This window comes from Furipterus horrens, unplaced genomic scaffold (assembly GCF_987537825.1).
Source record: "Furipterus horrens unplaced genomic scaffold, mFurHor1.1.pri manual_scaffold_5, whole genome shotgun sequence".
Lineage (NCBI taxonomy): Eukaryota > Metazoa > Chordata > Mammalia > Chiroptera > Furipteridae > Furipterus > Furipterus horrens.
Genome location: NW_028327175.1, coordinates 27,369,665 through 27,390,439, shown reverse-complemented (window position 1 = coordinate 27,390,439; position 20,775 = coordinate 27,369,665). Strand labels below are relative to the sequence as shown.

The following is a 20,775-nucleotide window of genomic DNA, read 5'->3' as shown; positions in this document are numbered from 1 at the left end:
GAGTTGAGCTGTGCAAAAAACAGCAAAGGATGCAGGCGAGAGAGGATGGCCAATGAGCTGTATTTATGGAGACACATTGTCTCTAGGCTTGCCTTGCAGAAGATATGAGGGGGTTTGCATTTGCAAGATTAGAAACCTTTATTAAAGCAGAGGCAGGGTATGATGGTTTTGGAACAAAGCTTCAGAAGAAAATAAATTCAGAGATAGCTTTGCTAATGGGCCATGTGGGCGCACACTGCCCTTAGGACGAGGTGGGAGGGAGGCTGGCGGAGCTGCCTACTCCAGACACGGGCACAGTCAGGCCTGCACTGTGCCCCACAGAGGAGCATTATTAAGGCTGGTCCACATCACCGGACGATGGTACCACCTGAAACACCAGTGATGCTCATCTAGAACTTGCTCTGTGCCTAACTTCCTGTCCACTTGGGCCATGACCTTCCCCATTAGATGCCTTTTAAGGCGGCTCTGTCTCTGACCTCCTTCAGGTAATCCCAAAGTCTCATTTGTTTCTATCTTTGGTGATATGTCCCTCCAAGATACTCTAACACAGTCAACTGGGATGATTTTACCAGCTAAGGAGACAACAAGCAATGTCAGGAGACATTTTTGGTTGCCACAACAGAGGGAGGGGCCACTATTGGCATCTATTGGGCAGGGGCCAGGGATGCTGCTCAACATCCTACAATGCACAGGACAGGCCCTACAACATAGAATTATGCACCTTAAAATGTCAACAGTGCCAGGGTGAGAAGCCATGGTCCAGTGCTACAAGATACAGAGTATTTATTAACCGGTGGAGTACTGCATGCTAAAATGTAAATAAGGAAACTAAATGAGGCACCTACAATAAAGTTGCAAGTGTGTAAGCTCATTGAAATGAGAAGAGCAGCAGTTTTAGGTGATAGGATATGTTTTCTATGGTTCAGAAGAAGTAGAGGAATCTCATTCATTCATGGGGCATGGCAGAGAGTCACTGCATGAAAATGTGTAGCCATGATCTTTGCAGGCTCCTGCGGTCTGTTGCTTTGAGGACATGAAATACCATTTCTTGAATTGCCAAGCTCCCGGCATATGGTGAGGTAAAAGCAGAGTGAGATTCTTCTGGAATCGGCTGTGAGGAAAGAGCAGCAGCTGACATCAGCAGATGGTGAGAAAGAAAATGGTATTAAGCAGAAGAAAAAAGATGGTTACCAATAAGAAAATAGAAACTGTCTTGAAGAAAGAAAAATGACCTGTGATATTAGGAAAGGCATCAAGAATATCATGAAGGACAGCTTCATCAAGTGACAATAAATCAAATAAAAATCTGTTTCAATTCTTGTTGGTATCCAGAGTGATTAAGGTGAACATTGGCTGATGTATCCAAAGCCTTAAAAACATTCATTTGGCCTAGATATTTCACTTTTAAGATGATCCTTGAGAGGTGATTAAGGATGGCTTGTGCATCTCATATCTCAAACAACTGAAATGTTAAAATCAGGGCAAAATAACCTTTGGCCGGGCCTAGGACAACATTGTACAAAAGCACTTATTGCAACTACTGGACTGATGACTATTGGACCAAAAATTAAAAATGCTGTTTAGAATTAGCATCACTATGTTATGTTATTTGCACCAATAAAAATGCCTTCCTTTATTGATATAATCATTCCCCTTTCATTTCTCATAAACACTCACTGCCTTTATCTCCTAATCGGAACATTATTTGGGCTTTACCCTCCATCAATGATTCCCAAATAGTTATTCTTATTGATTTCAAATAAATGCTTGATTGCCTCTCACTTTGGAAGCCCTTTTTATTTTTAAGTTAACAAAGGTTTTACACAGAGGTATATTGCTATTGCTTTTGCATATAAAGTATCATGGTGATATATAAGTGAAACGTGCTGCTAAATATGCATTTGACATCTACAACATACAAAAGAACGAGATGAAAAAGAACAATAACACTTATTACTCTTAAACTGACCACAACTCAGCAAACTGTGAAAGAGATTATCAGGAGAGACAGTCTACCATATAAAAGACCTAGATCGGAATCATCTTTGAATTCTAATAGGCTTATATCCTCACCCATGTAGATGGATATACAAGGTCTGCCAGAAGGTATCCAGCCATGTAATATGAAAAACAGAGACATTCATTGAAGAGGATAGACGATACAAGAAACATTGTACAGAGGACAATGACGTCTCAGTCCCCTTCAGAGCAGGCATGTTGGGACCTCACACAGTTCTCCCAATTGCCATCAACTGTTGCATCATATCTTTCAGAATCTCATTGACAGTCTGAAATCTCTTTCATTTCAGAGTTGATTTTAGTTTTGGGAAAAGCCAGAAGTTCCAGGGCCCTAAATCTGGGTTGTAGGGTCGCTGAGTCACGTGGATGATTTGATGTTTCACCAAAAAATTCTGCATGAGATGTGATGCATGAGTGGTCCACATTGTCGTGATGACGTGGCCACTCTCCAGTTGCCCATAGCTGCAGCCTCTGAATCATCTGAAGAGTTTCCATGGAGGAAAGTTCAAGCTTAATGCAAAATTTGATGCAGATTCATTGCTCTACTAGCTTAGTCATTTTGAACGTGACAGCCACACTCAACAGCATCTACCGCCTCCACTGACTAGTACAGTGAAGTCATCATTGTTCACACATGTGCATATTCCAGTCCACTCTTTTTGGCTGTCATGTTGCATCAGTGCTGCTCAAACTGCTTTTTTAATATTAACAATGGCTGGACTTTTTCCAGATAGACCTTGTACATACATGTGAATTAAAAAATTCAGAAATGATATTCAAGCAGAAAAGAGAGGTTTTGAGTTCTAGGGGATGTTGCCTGTTCTGTCTTTTCTCATTGGGATTCTCTACACACTGTCAAGTTCACACTGAGTGGGTCTTGAAGGCCCAGGTCTGCTCTGGCAAACAGCCAGTAATGTCCTGTTGCCTCTAATCCATGTTTGATCACCAGCCATCTCAGGGCCCCATCACAGAAGCCTCGCGATATCACAAATTAAAAAACAAAAAAATGTTAATTTCTAAAAAATGTGGAAAAGTAAATAAATCAACTTTGTCTGTTTGTATTTCCCTGGACCCGAATCCCAATCTCTGGATTGCCATCCTTGCACTGCTGTCACAGGCTGCTGGCACGGACCCCTGCTGGCAGGCAGTGGGCACCTTCCAGGTGTAATGTGCTTCTTGGCATATTGCATACAAACTGCCTGGGGAGAGGGTATGCCCAAAAATGGCCATAGAAACTAGCAATTTCTTATAATTCAGCAATGGGCTCTGAACACAGACTCGAGAATTAATGAATCTGCAAAGTCCTTTTGGACCAGAATATGATACGTATTATAGAATTATCAAACACTTCACACATGGAGGCTCATAGTCTGATGATTCTAGGACATTTCAACAGCAACCATTCTTGAAATAAGAGTAGGAATGAAGCACATCTTTGTGTCATGTATTTTCTTGAATTATCCCTATTAGGGATCTAAAAGAAAACGTTTTCAAGATTTTTTTTTTTTGATCCTCACCCGAGGACATATTTTTTTCATTGCTTTGAGAGAGAGGGAGAGAAAAACATCAATTGGTTGCCTTCTTTAAAAAAACCCAAAAACCTGTCTTTATAAGCAAAGATCCCAGGGGATGGATATCTGACCATTTTTAAAGCTGTAAACCTGGAACTTTCCAGAAGCTTCTAGAAGAGTTAAATCATTTTGCAGGCTCTGAAGGTAATCTGCTCATCTGATTGTTAGCAAAGATGGGGATGTCCCAGGGAGGCCAGGGAATACATCCATTTCTTTCCTGTTAACAGTGGTGAATCAGACGTTGGCTCCTACTCTCACTTGAGGCAGCCAGCCTTTAATTCCTTTAGACTCCTTGACCCTTTTGTTGGAATGGTGGCCTGCTTTCCCCAAGTGCAAACCACTGGAGGAAATCCTCAGAGTGAAGCACGTTTTTCCTGCTGAGACACAAGGCTGGCTCAAATGCCAGTCTTTCCCAGCAGGTGGTGCCATCTTTGCTCACTTCTCTCCCTGCTACTGGTCATCATGCCAGGAGGTCCACCACTTTTGATGGCGCCCTCCTATGCCTCTCCTTCCTCACCTCTTCTCGTGTCCTGCCGGCAGTCTCCTCTCATGTCCAGGCATTTCAGCCTTTGTTCCCTTCCACTGATCTTTAAACACAAGAATTTTATTTTGGACTGTCTTTAAATATATTGGCAATGCATACTCAAATGGCTTTACAAAAAAAAAAAAAGCATATTTTTTATCTGTTTACATCCTCATTAAGCTTGGCACTTAAGTTTTGGGCACTTAAAAATATTTTTGTCTTATAGAGATCCAGTTAAAAAGCCTTTTAAAAAAACTATCACTTGGTTGAAACTATGGCTTTGAAGCTTTCTTATAAACAATATTCCACTGTAGTTTCACTTGCACTAGTTTCAGCAAAACTTAAAGAAGCCATTTTTCTTAAAGGATAATGTAAGAAAAAAAGTGAGACCAATGAACCATTTAGACTGATAAAAATCACTTAACTCAGGAAAGAGCTCATTGATGAGATAAAGTATGGTTCAAAGGACAGCTTTCTAAGCCTAGAAAATTGCCCACCATAAGGTTTCATGAGGCAGCTAACAGCTTGAAGGTAGGGCTCTATTTTGGGATAAAGTCCAGAAACACTTTCTTTTGAGTCCTGACTTCTCTGGACCCAACCAACTTTTAATCTCACCTGTTGTTTGAAAGGCTCCAAGCCAGGTGAGTGCACCTTGGCACAGGTGGAAAAAGGGGTCAGGCTTGAGGGCAAAGTCTTCCTGAATGAGACACCAGTGACAGGTGCAAGGGACATCAAAAGGATGCACTTCAGAATCCAAGCAACAGATTGGAGAGAAGACCTTGAAATCAGAATGACTTCAGTCTCAGTCTGAAGTTTTCTTAGTCAAGGCAAAAACTATATTAAGGCAGTTTCCCAACTATGCCTTCTGATGTTGCCTGAGCCCTTCCGGAGGTTCTGAGTCCTTAGGTGGTGCAAGACCCCAGGGATCCTGGATGCTGGGCAGATTTTGGGAGAACCATATTCCTGCCCATATGCTGTTGGTCTTTCTTTTAATAATTATTGTGCCTGCTCACTTTCCAGAATACAGCAGTGCAGGGACTGGACCCTATGGGACCACAGTACTGCAAAAAGAAACCATCAGAAGAACCATTATACCTTTGTTAGGGTGTTTAGTTTATTTCATATCGAATATGTTCAGAACTCATTATGGCCTGGCTCTCTTAAGTACAGCGTAGGAAAACAGAGGTATGTGACATCACTTAGTGTAATGCCTGTCACATAGCAGGTGTTCAATAAACGCCTGCTGGCTGACCATTGTATTCCCTTAGTGGGATGGCTTTAGTGGCTGAATAAAGAACCATGACTTGATCCACTTAAATGGCTCCTCTGAACCAGGGAGTGGACAGAAGACTCAGAGAACTGCCCGCAACAGGAGAAAATGTGGGGCTGGGAGATTAGTCCTTAAAGTAGAAGGTCATCATCAAAGAGGCAACGAGCATCTATTGCCTAAGCTATAGGCATGGTTATACTGGAACACAGATTTAGCTGTAGAAGTACCTGGAGTGGCCCTCTGGGACCACAAACAGCTAGAGAACTGGAACCTACAAAAAGGCTAACACTGACACATCCTGGTCAAATTTGGGAATTCTATTTAGGAATGTATTCCCATCAATCCCTACTGTTAATAAAATAGTTTCTTTGGCCCTTCCTCAAAGTGAAATGATTTCTAAAATAGTTTTAAAAATGATGTGCCATGATTTAAACATACTTTGCATATTTAATTTGAATTATTAACCTGGCAACAGAGAGTGTTGTGGGTTCTGTTCTGTTTTCTCATTCATCCAAGCCTGAGGATTGTCAGATCTTGGATCTGTACAACCCTTAGAGGCTGAGATATGACCACAGTGTCCAAAGGAAAGTTGGACATATGTCCAGTGTCCAGGAGAAAGATGTACACATGACCACAGTGCCCAGGAGAAAGCTGGACATGTGACCACAGTGTCTGGGAAAGCTGGACATGTGACCACAGTGTCTGGGAAAGCTGGACATGTGACCACAGTGCTGAGGGGAGATGGGAAAATCCTGGTGGCAAGGGTGTCTGGTCAGTAGCAGGATGGGCATTTCTTCACATTACTCCCTTACCTGGGGGCTGGTGGGTGAGGGGTTCAGCCTTCCAGAGGCTCCTGGGAAGAGGAACAGAGGCTGCTCTAATTCCACCAAGGCTTTGCCCTTAACTTCACTTCAGGGCAACCTAATTACAGATGCTTGAGGTAAAGGCTGTTCCATTTTGAAGAGATCTCTCCAACTTGGCAGCCTCCTGTATTCCTGGGAATTGCCCCCAAAGCCAAGCTTCGAACATCATTCTGCTGGAAGGCCTGTGAGTCTTAAACTGCCACCCCTTCCCACAGTAAGCACCAGATCACATACCCTAACGTTTTGAAATGCTACGTAATATACGTGCTGGACTTTCATGCACCTCTCCTTAGCTTCTTTTCCTAGACCACACCTACTCCATGCATCTGAACCACCTGCGAGGCAGCCCACCTGGGCCCCGCAGGGCCTCCATAAGTGTGCAAATCCGCACGTGGAAGAAGCAGCACCTGGGCTTGACTCTATCAGCTGGTACCTTAGAGTCTGCCTGGGACTCTAGTGGCTCTTTCTCTTTCTGAAATTCCGTATCTCTGCTGCAGGACATGGGGGAGTCATTTAATGTTCTACTGTCTCAGTTGTGAAGTTCCCACAGGAAAACTGTGCAGACGCGTTAGTGATGTTACCGCACGTCAAAAACCCTGTACCTATACACGCAGACAAAATATTAACGTCGCAATTAGGGAAGGGGATAATTGCATGCAGCTGTGAGCCATCCGAATCACCTGGTCTTGGGACTTCTTTTTCTTCTTCTTCTTTCCCCAGCACCCAGAGCTCTCTGCGTCTTTGCCACCGGCCTCCCCACAGAGCAGCCCGTCCAGCTCATCCGTGCCCATGTGCTGTCCCTGAGACGTTTCTGCTGCCAGCCGGTATGAGAGGTTCCTTAAAATGCACACACAGTTTTCAACGGTCTGCAGAATCCAAGAAAAAGGAAACAGTGGAGGAATGAATAAAGACTAACTAGCACTCCATCCAGAAAAGCAATACGTCTCCACATACACATTTCTCTTAGGGTGCATTTAGCTGCGGTTCCTAAAAGCTCCCTTGACAGCTACAGTGAAAGGAATTTAGAAAAGTTTAGAAAGGTCTTAAGACCTTTTCTCCCCACAAAGAAACTAGTTATCAAATCTAGTTACTTCTATAAGCACCTGTCAGGTTGACTGAAATTCACATGTGAGTGGGAAAGAGCCTACAACCATAAAAGGTCCCAGATGTTGTCCACTTACAGACATCTGGAGACTGGGGCTCAGAATCACCAAAAGCATGGATAATCAGATTTCCATCAGCTCTGGGAGGGTAACATTTATTATCCACCGGGGCATGTTCTGGGAGTAACTTGGGGCAGGAGGTGCAGACCAGAGGTTTTCTAGGCAAGCCAGGTACTGTGGTCACCTGGGGGCATTAATATTACCAAGCTACTGATTTTCTTTGAAATGGTCAGTGCTTGTGTTTTCTTAGTAGAGAGGTTCAACAGTGGTTGAGGACACATGTTGTGTCACTGGACACCTATATAACCCTACAACTCTGAATATTGGCTGTGTGACTTGGACAAGGTACTTAACATCTCCATGGCTCCAAAACCTCCTCTGTAAGATGGTCATAATTATATCCATGTTTACTCTGCTGTGTGGATTAGGTGAGCTAGAGTGTTTAAGTGTGGTAGGCAGAATAATGTCTTCCCAAGGTGTCCACATTTGAATCTCTGGAGCCTGTGAATTTGTTAGGTTATGTGGCGGAGGGACTGAGATTGCAGATGGAATAAAGGTTGCCAATCAGATGACCTTGAAATGGGGAAATGACCCTGGGTTATCCAAGTGGACCCATATAATCATAAGGCTCCTTTAAGTAAAAGAGGGAGGCAGATGAGTTAGAGTGAAGGGATGTGAGAAGGACATGACCTGCCATTGCTGGCTGTAGAGATTGCGGAGGGCGCCATGAGCCAAGGGACATCTGCAGGGTCTAGAAGCTGTAAAAGGCAAGGAAACAGCTTCTGCCCTAGAGCCTCCAGAAGGAACACAGCCCTGTCAACGTGCTGACTTTAGCCCAACAACACCCATTTGGGAGCCCTGACCTAAATAAGGTAATAAATTTGTGTTGGCAAACCACCATGTTTGTGGCCATTTGTTAACAGCAGCGACAAGAAACAAACCCATTGCATACAGACTGAGAAGAGTGCTGGGCATGCAGTACGGACTACACAAGGCTTCATATCATGAGCAATGGTGGGGATAGCACTGCGGGGAGGTCCAGGGCAGGTGACCTAGGGCTGGTCGGTCTGCATCTGAGTCCTGACTCTGCTGTTTAATGAGCTGTGACCTTGCTGTGTGCAAAGGGCTAAATCTCCCTGTGATTCTATTTCCTCCCAAGGGCCCCACCACCAGCGACCGTTACATTGAAGATTAGGTTTCAATACCGTATATGAATTTGGGGAGGACACATTCAACCTTTTGACCTTCCTTCTGGATTTTAGGAACTGTGGGTCAAGGGAAAAAATACTCAGTGTTGAAAAAGGACAAAATAATGGTGTAAAAACATGGAATTGAGGTAAGTGTCATTTAATAATTTTTCAGGTACCTACAGTGTGATAGCCACAGTTTGGGCAAATAATCTGGTTCCACTTCCCAGGTGAAGGAAATGAGATCTGAAGCTGTTGGTGACTCCCAGCATATAGTGCCATTTCTCTCTGGTTCAGGGAGAGGGTTAGAACGGGGGTGTGTGTCCCACCAGGGTCCAAATTCTGCACGGTTCCTGCCTATGCCTGAAATCTGGTAAAAGCAGTATATGTCTTTGACTTGATTATGGGGGCATGAAAATCAGCCAGAGAAACTGGTTTTCAGGATCTATCTTTGGAGCCTTTGCCATTCTAGACCTTTCTTGTCAGCTTTTCAAGATTTCATGGCTGTGAATCCCACGGGCTTTGAGTCAAGTTGATTTTCTATTTCAAGCATCCTCTCAGCATCAAAAAAAAAAAAAAAAAAAAAAAAAAAAAAAAAGAGCCTGGTATGAAAGCAGGTAAACACAGGATGGTGCATGAAAGGGAGAAAAGTCGCTTCCTGGAAGGAAAATGTTGCGGCCAAAGGCAGAATGATTTTCAAATCAGCTCAAACTGATTTTCCTTACATCAAACACTTGGGACAATGAACTTCTTTCTCATCTTCCTGTTCATCTTCTTTGGGGGCATCTCTGTGCCTCAGTTTAACAAATGACAACTGAGGAATACATCCACAGCAGTTTTGGGAAGTGCTTTATAATTGACCTGTGGCTGGTGAATGATTTGGCAATGGGCTGGACAGGGAGAGAGAACCCATGGAAGGAGACATGGGGAAGGGAAAGAGAGGAGGCAGTATAGAGAGAAGACTGGGGGAGAGGGAGGTCACAGGGACTAAATCAATCTCTCTCTCTCTCATTAAGTTTGGCTTGGGAGGGCTACCAATTCAAGCAGTTTTCTCTAAAGGGGGAAAAAAAAAAGAAAGAAAAAAAGACAGCCACTCACTGCCTTTCTTAGGGATACCAGCAGAAGGCATGTGGCAGCTGGTGGTTTGGCTTTTGACATCCATTGCTGTCAATAATGCTTTCAGCAGTTTCTCTTAGTCACCAGGGTCATTTTGACTCCTTAGCTTCTATTAGAAAGGGAAGTTGTCTAGAGACTACACTACCATATGCTACCTATTCAACAAACTCTCCCAATTACAGGAGCCAGGCTGAGAGTGTGCATGAAATCCGGGCTCTTTTATTCATTAACTTTGCTAGCCTTAAAGAGAATGCGTACTAATTCCTTTTCTTTCTAACTTATCATTGTGAAAGCTTAGAGGTGGTCAAGCAAAGGGCTGAGTGGAAAATTATGGGACAATAATAATAAATCAAAACTGAATAGCACATCCTAGCCAGCAAAGCAATGCCGAGCTATTGACCTTTTCAGCAGCTATGATGATCCTCTTGGTCAGAAACTTGAGGTCACTGGACTATGGTCCTCTGGTCAGTGGGAGGTAGGGATGGCACACCCACCAGGGTGTCCTGATGCCAAGTTCAGTGCTCTTGCTGCTTGATCAGGATTACCTGATTATTCAAATCTCAGGTAGTTTGATCACCCCAATTACTCCAATTTCCCCTTTGGGGAAAAATGTGGAATTTAAGAGAGGAATCTATCATCTGATATACCCAGAAAACAAGCTGTATGCCTCACAGCACTCTGATCTTGAACCATGCTCCTGGAGGTTGCTGTCCGCACCAACAATGGTGGCATGGCAGTTGGCAAGGCCCAGACAGCATTAGAACTCTTCTGGTATCTATTATAGTAAGAGGCTTAGTGTCCCAATGCCTTAGTCTTCTACTAATCTGAACATTAAGGTCCTGGGTTGTGGCTTCAGTGAATTACCTTCAGTAGCTCTTAAAAGAAAAATCATGTGTCTGTTACATTAACAGATATCAGTAAATACTCAAGACATCTTGACTGGCCACTTCTTTAGGGACTCGATAGTCCTGTCAATGATATTAAAAGGTCTAAATCGGCCGTTAAAGGCATTTACAAGAGGGCATAATACATTTTTTTTACATCACATTCTGTCTTAGAAATTGATAACACCTACACAGTAAACAAATGGATGCAAACATAACTGAATATCAGTGACAAGATGACAAGCTGTGTTCATAATTGGAGTCGACTAGTCCTCAAAGGGTTGATACCCCAGACAACATTGTTGATCTAAAACTTAGGGAGTAGGGCTCAAGCACCAGTAATTTTCTAAAGTCTCCATCTCTCTAATGTGTAGTTATGTTGAGAAGCACTATGTTAAATCACCCCCATTCCAGCTAGCAACTAAATGGGTAAAATCACTATTATTTGTTTTTTATTTGACTTTACAGCTAAATTACACTATACGGTATTCCCACTTATAGCCCGTTCAAAGATGTATCTACTAAGGTGGGCTCTCAATCCGAGATGCACATTGAATCACCTGGTGAATTTTTAAAGGTGCAAAAATCAGAGACCAGAGTTTGAGGCACAGGGCTGTGATGGGATCTAAGGACATGTATTTATTAAATGCTCCAAAGGCAATTCTGATGAGTCAGCCCCGAAAACTATGGAATCACCAGGGCCAGTTCTGTATCTGGTGTGACCAAATTTGGCAGTGTCTGGAGACACTTTTTTGTTTGTAACACAAGTAGGGATGTGGGGAGGATGCTACTGGCATCTAGTGAGTAAAGGCCAGGGATGCTGCTCAACATCCTATAGTGCACAGGACTGTCTCCTCCACCACAAAGAATTAATTGGCCCAAAATGTTTCCTTAAAACTCCTATTAAAGATCACATTTGTTACATGTATAACTTTAAAAGCATTGGTAAAGTTTGTGTTTATATCAGGATATAATGAAATCACAAAATTATATTTGGAATGAATCAAAAGACAAATTAAGACCAAACAAAAATAGCTCAAACACTGGAATAGGCCACCCAGTTCTGTTTTGGTTTGTGAACTAAAACTGCATAGATTCTGATGATTAATGTGTTAACAGCCTCATTTATTTAGCACTTTGACAACATTTATTTAGACTTTATCCAGCATTTTAAAGTGGCATTTAGTACAACTAATAGCTGTTAAAAAGCTAACTTGAAATGCAGGATTATTCAAATCTCAGGTAGTTTTAAAATGTTTTTCTCTTGAAAGTTGATTTCATAAAATAAAACTAATGTAGAAGCTTGTGGGTATTGTGGTATGCAAAATTTTATACACTCATCAGGGTTTTTTTTTCTTTTTTTTTGAAACACTTATGATTTGAATAACTTAAAACAATCTAAATTTCTATTCATTGCTAATCGTGAGTTAAGTGTTTAGGTTGTAGGCGAGGCTTAGAAGCTCTGTCTAGGAAATGTTGGATTCATACAAGGAGATCAAGATATATTTCAGAGTGAAAGTATTAAACACAGGTTTCTACAATTGTCAGTCATTGCTTAGTCCTCTGGGCTTCTTTATTGTGTAAGGTGCTTAATCTATGCGAACACAACAAACCTTGCTATCGATCTCACTGCTCCCCAGCGCAGACTGGATCACGTAGAGTAGGGCGTCTGTGAGCCCCTCACATTCCCGCATCCTCCTGCGGGCCTCCTCTCCAGCTGAACTAACATTCCTGCAAAGCAAAAGAACCCGTTAGCAACCTTCAGGGGCGTCACCAAAAAATGTTCTTCCATGCATGCCTCCTCTGCTAGCTTCAAAGAAAACACTTTGCTTGTCTTTTCAGAATGTTTATCAATACTATAGTTTTACTGAGTAGGGATGGCTTCAACTAATACTACTAACTCATTGAATGCTCCCCAGAACTGGGAAACTCACAGATATGTCATGCAACTAGAGAAATAGAGAACGCAGAGTTCCAAACATGTGATATGTGAGCACCCTGGGACCACTGAGAATGGGAGACATTCAGAAAGTCTTCAAAGTTTACTTCCTTTACCATTGATGAAGAAATCAGAAGCTCTTTGATTCAAAGGATTCTTCTTTTTTTTTGAGAAGTGTGAAACATTTTTCAAAGACAGAGCTTCCAGCTCACTGAAATACTTTATAGATCTAATTTCACCTGTCTCAAAAAATATACCTACTTGGGTTCAGCCAGAAGTAAACCAGAAACTTTTTCTAAGAACATAGTGAGGAGTTTTTGTGAAAATTTAGCCACAGGGATGCCCTTGGCACCCTTTAAAGGCAGGAATTAACCAAGCTCCTGTACCGGCACATACTGGGCCAGAGCCGACAGGAGGGGCCCACTAAAATGCTACACACAAGTAGGAAGCAGAGATATATAAAAAACACGAGGTTATCCTCGTCACTAGACCTAAAAAGAACATGAAATAACCCTAGTCAATGATGGGACTTTGAGATGTTTTCAGGTACTCCATCAGCGGAGAGTATGTTCTTGGTCTCCTAACCATGGATAAGATTGGGTTCCAGGACTTCTGGCCAAGATGGAGGCTTAGACGGACGCGCTAGGTCTCCCTCTACAACTAGAGAGGAATACAACTACTTCAAAACAAAGGATAACTAGAAAATCCAGAAAATAAAACTACACGGAAGCCCAACATATGAAGTTATAAACCAGCGGCGCTCTTTGGGCAGGTAGGACGAGCGAAAGGGGGCGGAGCTGTTTGTGGTCGCACCTGGGACAGCGGCGGGGAGAACAACCCCGGCTGCAGTCGAACCCCCGGCAGCTCGCGACCCCAACGCTGGGGAAAGCAGCCACCACATCGCCTTGAACAGTGAGGCCCAGGGGGGCGGGAGGACGGATCCCGGTCTCCTAGCGGAATAACTGTGTGAATCCATCTTGGACCCCCGCCCCCAAAGAAAGCGCCACAGGGCTGCGAAATAGGTCGTGGACAGGCGCCGGTCGCTGGGTCATTACGAGTACACAGGCACTGCCCCCTACAGCCGGCCCAAGAAAACAAAACGCATCTGTCAAAATGAGGCAGACAACTATAGAAATCCCGGTGGCACAGCTCACCAGGCAACAGATGGAGAACCTGACAGATGAACAGATAAGAAACCTGTCAGATGCTCAGTTCTGGGCCATTGTTATCAGGTGGCTTACAGAATTCACAAAAGATCTGGAAAAAGATGAGAAAGAAGCGAAAAACACTCATAACGAAAGGAACAAAACCACATACGAGACAGATGGTGAGGAAAAAAAATCCAGAGTTCATTTCAACAAACTGGAATATGGAGAAGGAACAAGCAGTCAACCAATGCAGAGAGAGGAAATGGGAAGCAACGATGAGAGGATCAGAAACCTCTGGGACAGCTATAAAAGGCCCAACATAAGAATCATTGGTTTGCCAGAGAGCGAGGAAGATGAACTAGAACTTGAAAAATTGAGTGAAAATATAATAAAGGAGAACTTCCCAGACTTGGGGAAGGAAATAGACTTACAGGTCCAGGAAGCACAGAGAGTTCCAAAAAAACTAGACCCAGGGAGAACCACTCCAAGACACATTATAATCAAAATGTCAAAAATTAAAGATAAAGAGAGAATCTTAAAAGCAGCAAGAGAGAAGAAAAGAATTATGTACAAAGGGGTCCCAATTAGACTATCAGCTGACTTCTCAAGGGAGACCCTGCAGGCAAGAAGGGACTGGCAAGAAATATTCAAAGTAATGAAAATCCAAAACCTACAACCACGAATACTCTATCCAGCGAAATTGTCATTCAGAATAGAAGGACAGAGAAAGTGTTTCCAGGACAAAATAAAACTGAAAGAGTTCATTAGATCCAAACCACTGTTATATGAGATGTTAAAGGGACTGGTTTAGAAAAAGGAGGATCAAGACAATGAAATCTAAAATGAAAACTGCATCACAAGAAACAACAGAAGCTAGGGAATTGAAACAAAGGCAAAACTAAACAGGCAACGAGAGTGGAAAAAGAACTATAGGTACGGGGAACATATTGGGGGGAGGTCAACAGGGAGGGGGAATGGGGAGAGGGAGGGAGATGATATAGGAATTAAGGATCATGGTAGGAGGCAATGGAATAGACAGAGAGAGGTTGAGAAGAACTGTATGCACAACTAATGGACATGATCTAAAAGGGGGGGACAACTGGAGGGAGGGGGGCCACCGGGTGGAGGGGAGCAGAGGGAAGGGAAATTGGCACAAATGTAATATTATAATCAATAAAACACATTAAAAAAAAAAAAGATTGGGTTCCAGTTGAGAATTTCTGAAGTGACTGGCTGATCAGCAGACAACACAGCCAGTGGGTGGGATGCTGGAGGAGGTAGGTTCATGGAAGGAAGGTACAGAGTGACTGAAATAATTTAGAAACCCTAGGGAAGAGAGAGAATGATCTAGGTTGGGCAGTGGCTCTTAAATATTGGCAGGAACAAGAATCACAAGGAGGGTGTGTTTATGTAGACTGCTGGACCCCACCCTGAGGTCTCTGGTGGAGTCAGATAACTTGCATATATGGGGGTGCATGTGTTGAGAATTTCTACAGCTCTAGCTGTAGTCTAGGGCAGCTGTCCCCAACCTTTTTGGCACCAGGGTTTGGTTTCGTGAAAGACAATTTTTCCACAGACTGGGAAGGAGATGGTTTTGCGATGATTCAAGCACATTAAATTCAAGTTCACCTCGTGTTGTGTGGCCCCAGCAGAGATTGGGGGGCCCTGGTCTAGGGGGAGGGTTTGGTTGGAGAGGGTGTTGCTCTTTGCTGACAGCCCCAGGCAGCCACCTGGTAGATGCTAAGTATCTGCGGCAGGAGAAGTTGAATGGGATGAATCTCCACACCCACACTGTAACTGACACATAAATTCTCATTTCATTTTCACAACATCCTTCATGGCTACACTTCATTCTATTGTACAGATGAGAGAACTGAGGCTCAGGGTGGTTGTCCAAAGCCACGTAGGTGGCAAGTGGAGAAGTGGAAGAAACCCAGGTGTGTGAATAAGAGGAAAGCGAGGGCTTGAAGTGCAGTATAGATGGGCTATGTTTTCTTAGGAATTAAACTAAAATGAAATAGGCCTAATGCAAAATGCTACTGAACATAAATGCTTTCTTTGATATCTAAAAAGTTCCATGGAACATGTTTAAATAGAATTTATCAGCATTTTAATGTAATACTGGGAAAGGTCATTCAATACAAATTAATATTTTTGGCATTTGCTGATTTTGAAATACAAACAAAATTCCTCAGTTCCAGAGAATACACATGGACAAACACTGACAGCATGTTTATGTTAAGTGTTATAGATTCCACCTTGGGGTGGCTAACCCTCCCTTCTGACAGGACCCCCACGAAAGGGGAGAACTAATTTCCTGTTAGGGAAAAGGTGTTGAGAGGCATATTGATATTATTCAAAACCAGAAGGATGGCTTTTGTAAGAGGACACGCTTAGATCATTGCTCCTTGAAGTGATTTTCACCTGGTTGTTGAGCTTTGAGGCAGTTAGAATAACAGGTTTATCAAAAATTCCAGCCAGACATCTTTGACCAGAAGAATGCTGGGTGGCAAAGTGTGACTGAGTCCTTTAAATTTTGCCTCTTTGTACTTTGATGTGGTCTTGTCTCCAAAGAGATAATGATGGAATTTAAACCTGAGATAGCCTAGGACAGCACATGTACACTTGTTTTGAAATCCTCAATAATATTCTTTCCTTTGGGTATCATCATGGGGGTGGGCTGCCTCATCACTCACAAATGAACTTTATACCAATCAGCCTATCTTTACTGGTAATCAGTGAATGGGTAGGGTCAATCAACAAACCAATGGTAAAGATCAAGAATTAACAAATGTGTTAACATTGTATCTTGTCAATATTAAACTAGGCATTTTTCTTTATTTTAATTTCTGTTCAATTACAGTCTAGTCTCCTTTGAAATCAAAAAAAGGTTATTATAACTGGCTATTGTATTAAAATGTGTAAAATATTGAAAAACGAGGAAGACTAATAAGTAGGGTCCCTGCAGGGGAAATGACTTGGACACACACCCCCTCCCCATAACTCTATGATACAGTACGTAGGATGGAGTTACCACAGTGTCAGCAGGTAGGATGAAGATCAATATATATATATTTTAAACAGATTGGGGTATACACCTGTCTCTTGATCAATGGGTTGCTGTGTCCTACAAGCTTTTGGGGCTGGGTTTCCACTCTTAATCAACTGTTCCTGAACAAGTGAAACACATCATGAGTACCTTAGGTTTTTCATTCTGAAGGGGAGGAGGGCTTTCTCTTTTCCCCCAAACACAAGATCTACTATCCTACACATGCCTCACTGTTTAAAAACCTTTTAAAAAGCCAATAAGATTGTGTGTTGGTCACTGTACAGTTAGATTAAATTATGGCCTATGTGTCTGACAATCAACTAATGTCTAACCTACAAAGTTCTATCCTCCCCTTAAACCACCTTCGGCCTATCTTGAGGAGGTGAGTTTCCATGTCTGGCTAGAAACTGGCGTAGCAAAACTCTATGCATTCACATAACATTAAAACAAATGCTTGTAGGTTATTTATTAAAAAATTCTATGATGGTATAATATCTGTAATCTGTATTGAAATGTCAGTAGATATATCATTTGGAAATTTCTGCTTAAAGTAGATTATATAGGCTTTTTATCTGATAGATAAAAATAAAACAATTTATTTTTATATTTTACAATTAAAAGATATAACACCTCTTATAGTTTCTTCCATTCAAATATAACTGAACTGCTTTGTTTCCTTTGTCTTGAGTGCTGCCTCGCGTCTCATTTCTCTAAGCTTCCCTCACTCACTGTGCTTACTTTGAACACACTTTACAGTGCTCATAGATCCAAAGTGGAACTCACACTGTAGGGTCAAATAAATGACTAGAGCATTTCACAGGAAAAACTTCACATGTCTCCACTTCAGGTGTGGGTGGAATATGGAAGATCAAACCACAGAGAAAACCAATGGAAGAGAGTTTTAGTCATCAATCCATTTGATGATATTAGCCTCTCCCTTGTCCCTTAGCTCTCTGCATGTCCATTATTGATCACCATTGATTTTGTATTGAAATTATTTAAGCTGTGACCTTATCACTGCACTGGGACCTTCTGGAGGGCAGAAGGCATTGTTATCTGTATACCCAGCACGCAGCTGAGAGACCGACACATCCTAGGTGCTCAGTGCAAGTTAGCTCTTACATGTGCTTTCCAGTCTTTGCTGGATTAGAATTCCTGACTGATTTATCTCTGTGCTCCAAGCTTACTGGGTCACTACCAGGTGTCTGTTTCACGTGCGAATGTAGGCTTCTTGTGCTGTGGTTTGTGCTTTGCCACTACAACCCTGCCCAGGGCAGATTAGCCAGGGCAGTCTCAATTTGCAAAAAAAGAAAAAGCAATTATATAGAGCATATAACATGAGGAGTAAACTTGCTTAGCTTGAAGTATACACTTTTCTATGATTGTTGGTAATATTGATTATACATGCTGAGAGAACTGCACAATATTGCTGCCTGGAGCCAGTCAGGTCCAATGCCACACCACCTCTCCCCCAGGCTTGTAGGAGGCCTTTTCTTGTTTGAGACTATTTTGTCTTCTTGTGCAATCTGTTACCTCCTCTCCGTTCCACTCCCCCTGCCTCTTGGCCTTTATTTTAGGCTGTGGCCTCCCTAGGCATTATCTCATGCCAAGTCCACCCTGGCCCCTTGCACCCTGGGTTCAAGCCCTTCCAATTGGCCCAGCCCTGTTCACCTCTAGGCTGGGGCTCACTGGGCCCCTTTGTCTCATATCCCAATTTATAATCAGCAGAGCCCAGATGCCGAATCACTATAGAACCTGGGTCAGGTTCCAAAGACTGTACAATAGTTTGAGAAGTGGGGTCAGGCTGCCTGAGGGCTTCAAAGAGCAGAGCTGATATTGCTTCAAGAAAGACCAGTATTCCCAAGGCAATGCTGAAATAGAAACCATGTGCTCAGTAAGGCCTTGTTGACACCATCCCAGCTGGTCAAGCAGGCAGAGAGGTAGGATTCATCACAGAGGACAGCACAGAGCAGATAGGGGTGCCAGACCTAGGACCCTGAAGGTCACAAGCCTCTGTATCCTCAACCGTCTGTAAGAAAAAGCAGTCTGGGGCTTTAAGGATGCACTGACCCCTCCACCTGGAATGTTCTTCCTTCTGCCTCTAGGCCCATTGACCCTGAGAGTCATAGCTGCCAAGGCTCACTCAGAGCTCTGCCTCACTCCTCACTCCTTCCTTCATAGCTCGGGGCGCAAGCTTCTCTTTGAGCACCTGTAACACCTGATGTTCAAAGTCTGGTCCCTCCATGGTGTACGGGAGGCAGGGGAAGCAACATTGTATTTTTTGTCTCTCTTGCTCCCCAATGTATAGCACTTAGCAGGAGCTCGATGAATAATTACTAAATAAAATGGTGCATGATTAATTTCAGGCCTGTCTCCTAGACCAGTACTCTTATCTGGGGCAATTTTGCTCCCAGGGACATTTGCCAATGTCTGGGCATCTGGGGACATTTTGGTTGTCACAACTGCAGAGGGAGGGGTATTAGGGGCCTCTAGTGGGTTGAATGGCCAGAATTGCTGCTAAATTGCTACAACGCTCATGACAGTCCCTCTCCACTCCCAATAAGGAACACCAGCAGTGTGGAGGCTCAGATACCTGCTCTTGCTCTGGGTGGGTGGGCTCCTTGAAGGCCTAATTTGGGGTGCATGCTTCCCTAACACTGAACACATGCTCAGCCCAGTGGCTCTCAAATCTCTGCTGCATCCAAATGATGTTTGGAACTTGATAAAATACAAAGGCCTGGGCCCTTCCCCTACTTTGGTAAGCCTGGGCTTCTCTATGTTCCATAGCTCTCCAGGCGATGCCAGAACACACCTGAGTCTGAGAACCGTTGTCTTAGCCACAGCAAGAAAGTGAAATATTTATTGAATGAATGTGGAGCTGTCCAGTGAGCTAACAGTATACAGATTTCTAAGAATTTTCCTCATCTCTTTCCACAGAGTGGGGTTACTGTGGTCTCCACAGCCAAGAGTGATGCATTTACACTAATTGCCAGAGGCTCCCAACAGGCAACTTGCGAAAATCTGGAAACAACACTCAATTTGTGAGAGGAAATATAAGTAGGATACACATGTGGATTGTCTTAATTTCTCAACCACGTGATTACCTACTTAGAGACCAATGAAATTAGTAGCTTATTGTAAATGATCTGATCTGGGTAAGTGTGGAAATGCGAAGTTATACCAATCATGAGTGAGCCTTTCTTCTGTGGTGTATGCTTGCTTTGGTCTAGTTAAAAACAAATTTTAAAGAGGCCTTTCTGTCCATGGTCAGGAACTCTTTCTGTAAAGGGCGAGAGGGTTAAGTATTTTATGTATTTGGGGCCATATAGAATTTGTCACTCCTCCTCCTCCTTCTAACAACCTTTAAGATCACAAAACCCCCTGTTATCTATAGCCATACAAAAACAGGTCACTGGAGGGATTTGGCCCGTGGGCCATAGCTTTTTGACCCCTGACCTAGATTCTCATCTAAAGCTGGTTATGAAACTCAGGAGGGACCACTGAACCACAGATATTTTGCTCAGAGCTTTGTACATTTTTTTTTTCCTGCAATAAAGGTACAGAACTTTTATTATATTCTGAGGCCAGGACTCAGAAATGTCTAAGAACCCCCCAGCCACTCCCCCCTCCCTAAATCAGCAGTGCCCTTGATTTGAGCAGAACATTGCTCTCCTAAATTGGGCTTCTGGGATCAGAGGTATTTATTTGTCTCTGCTGGGAAACAGGAGCTATGCCTTGTGCTCTCCCATGAAATATTTTGGGGAACTTGTCTGTCAATTCCCGAATTGTAGTCCATAAAATCCAGATCCTTTTCCTCTCTGTGGAAAATTCTTCTCATCAGCCGAGTGTGCATGATTGGGAGGAAGAGGTCCTTTGCCCAGCCAGCTGGGCCAGTGCAGTGACAGCCGTCCAGCCAGATCCCCTCACTCCAGGTACAGCAGTCGCAGGTTCCAGGAGGCAGCATGATCCCCATCAAGTCTGTTATCCCCCTTTTTTTTTGCCACTGTAGAAACCACCACAGCTCATTTTGTTGATGTGTGCCT

General features: G+C 43.1%; 1 protein-coding gene across 4 annotated transcripts in view; it reads right to left on the bottom strand.

The window, feature by feature from the left end:
- Nucleotides 1-20,775, bottom strand: part of CTNND2 (catenin delta 2) — an 821,463-nt gene that overhangs the window by 114,507 nt on the left and 686,181 nt on the right. For all 4 annotated transcript variants that reach the window (XM_090276223.1, XM_090276225.1, XM_090276224.1 and 1 more), the window contains 2 exons: nt 12,210-12,327; nt 6,927-7,112 (listed from right to left, as the gene is read on the bottom strand). In XM_090276223.1, coding sequence (XP_090132349.1) covers nt 6,927-7,112; nt 12,210-12,327 — 304 coding nt within the window. The remainder of the gene's footprint in view (nt 1-6,926; nt 7,113-12,209; nt 12,328-20,775) is intronic.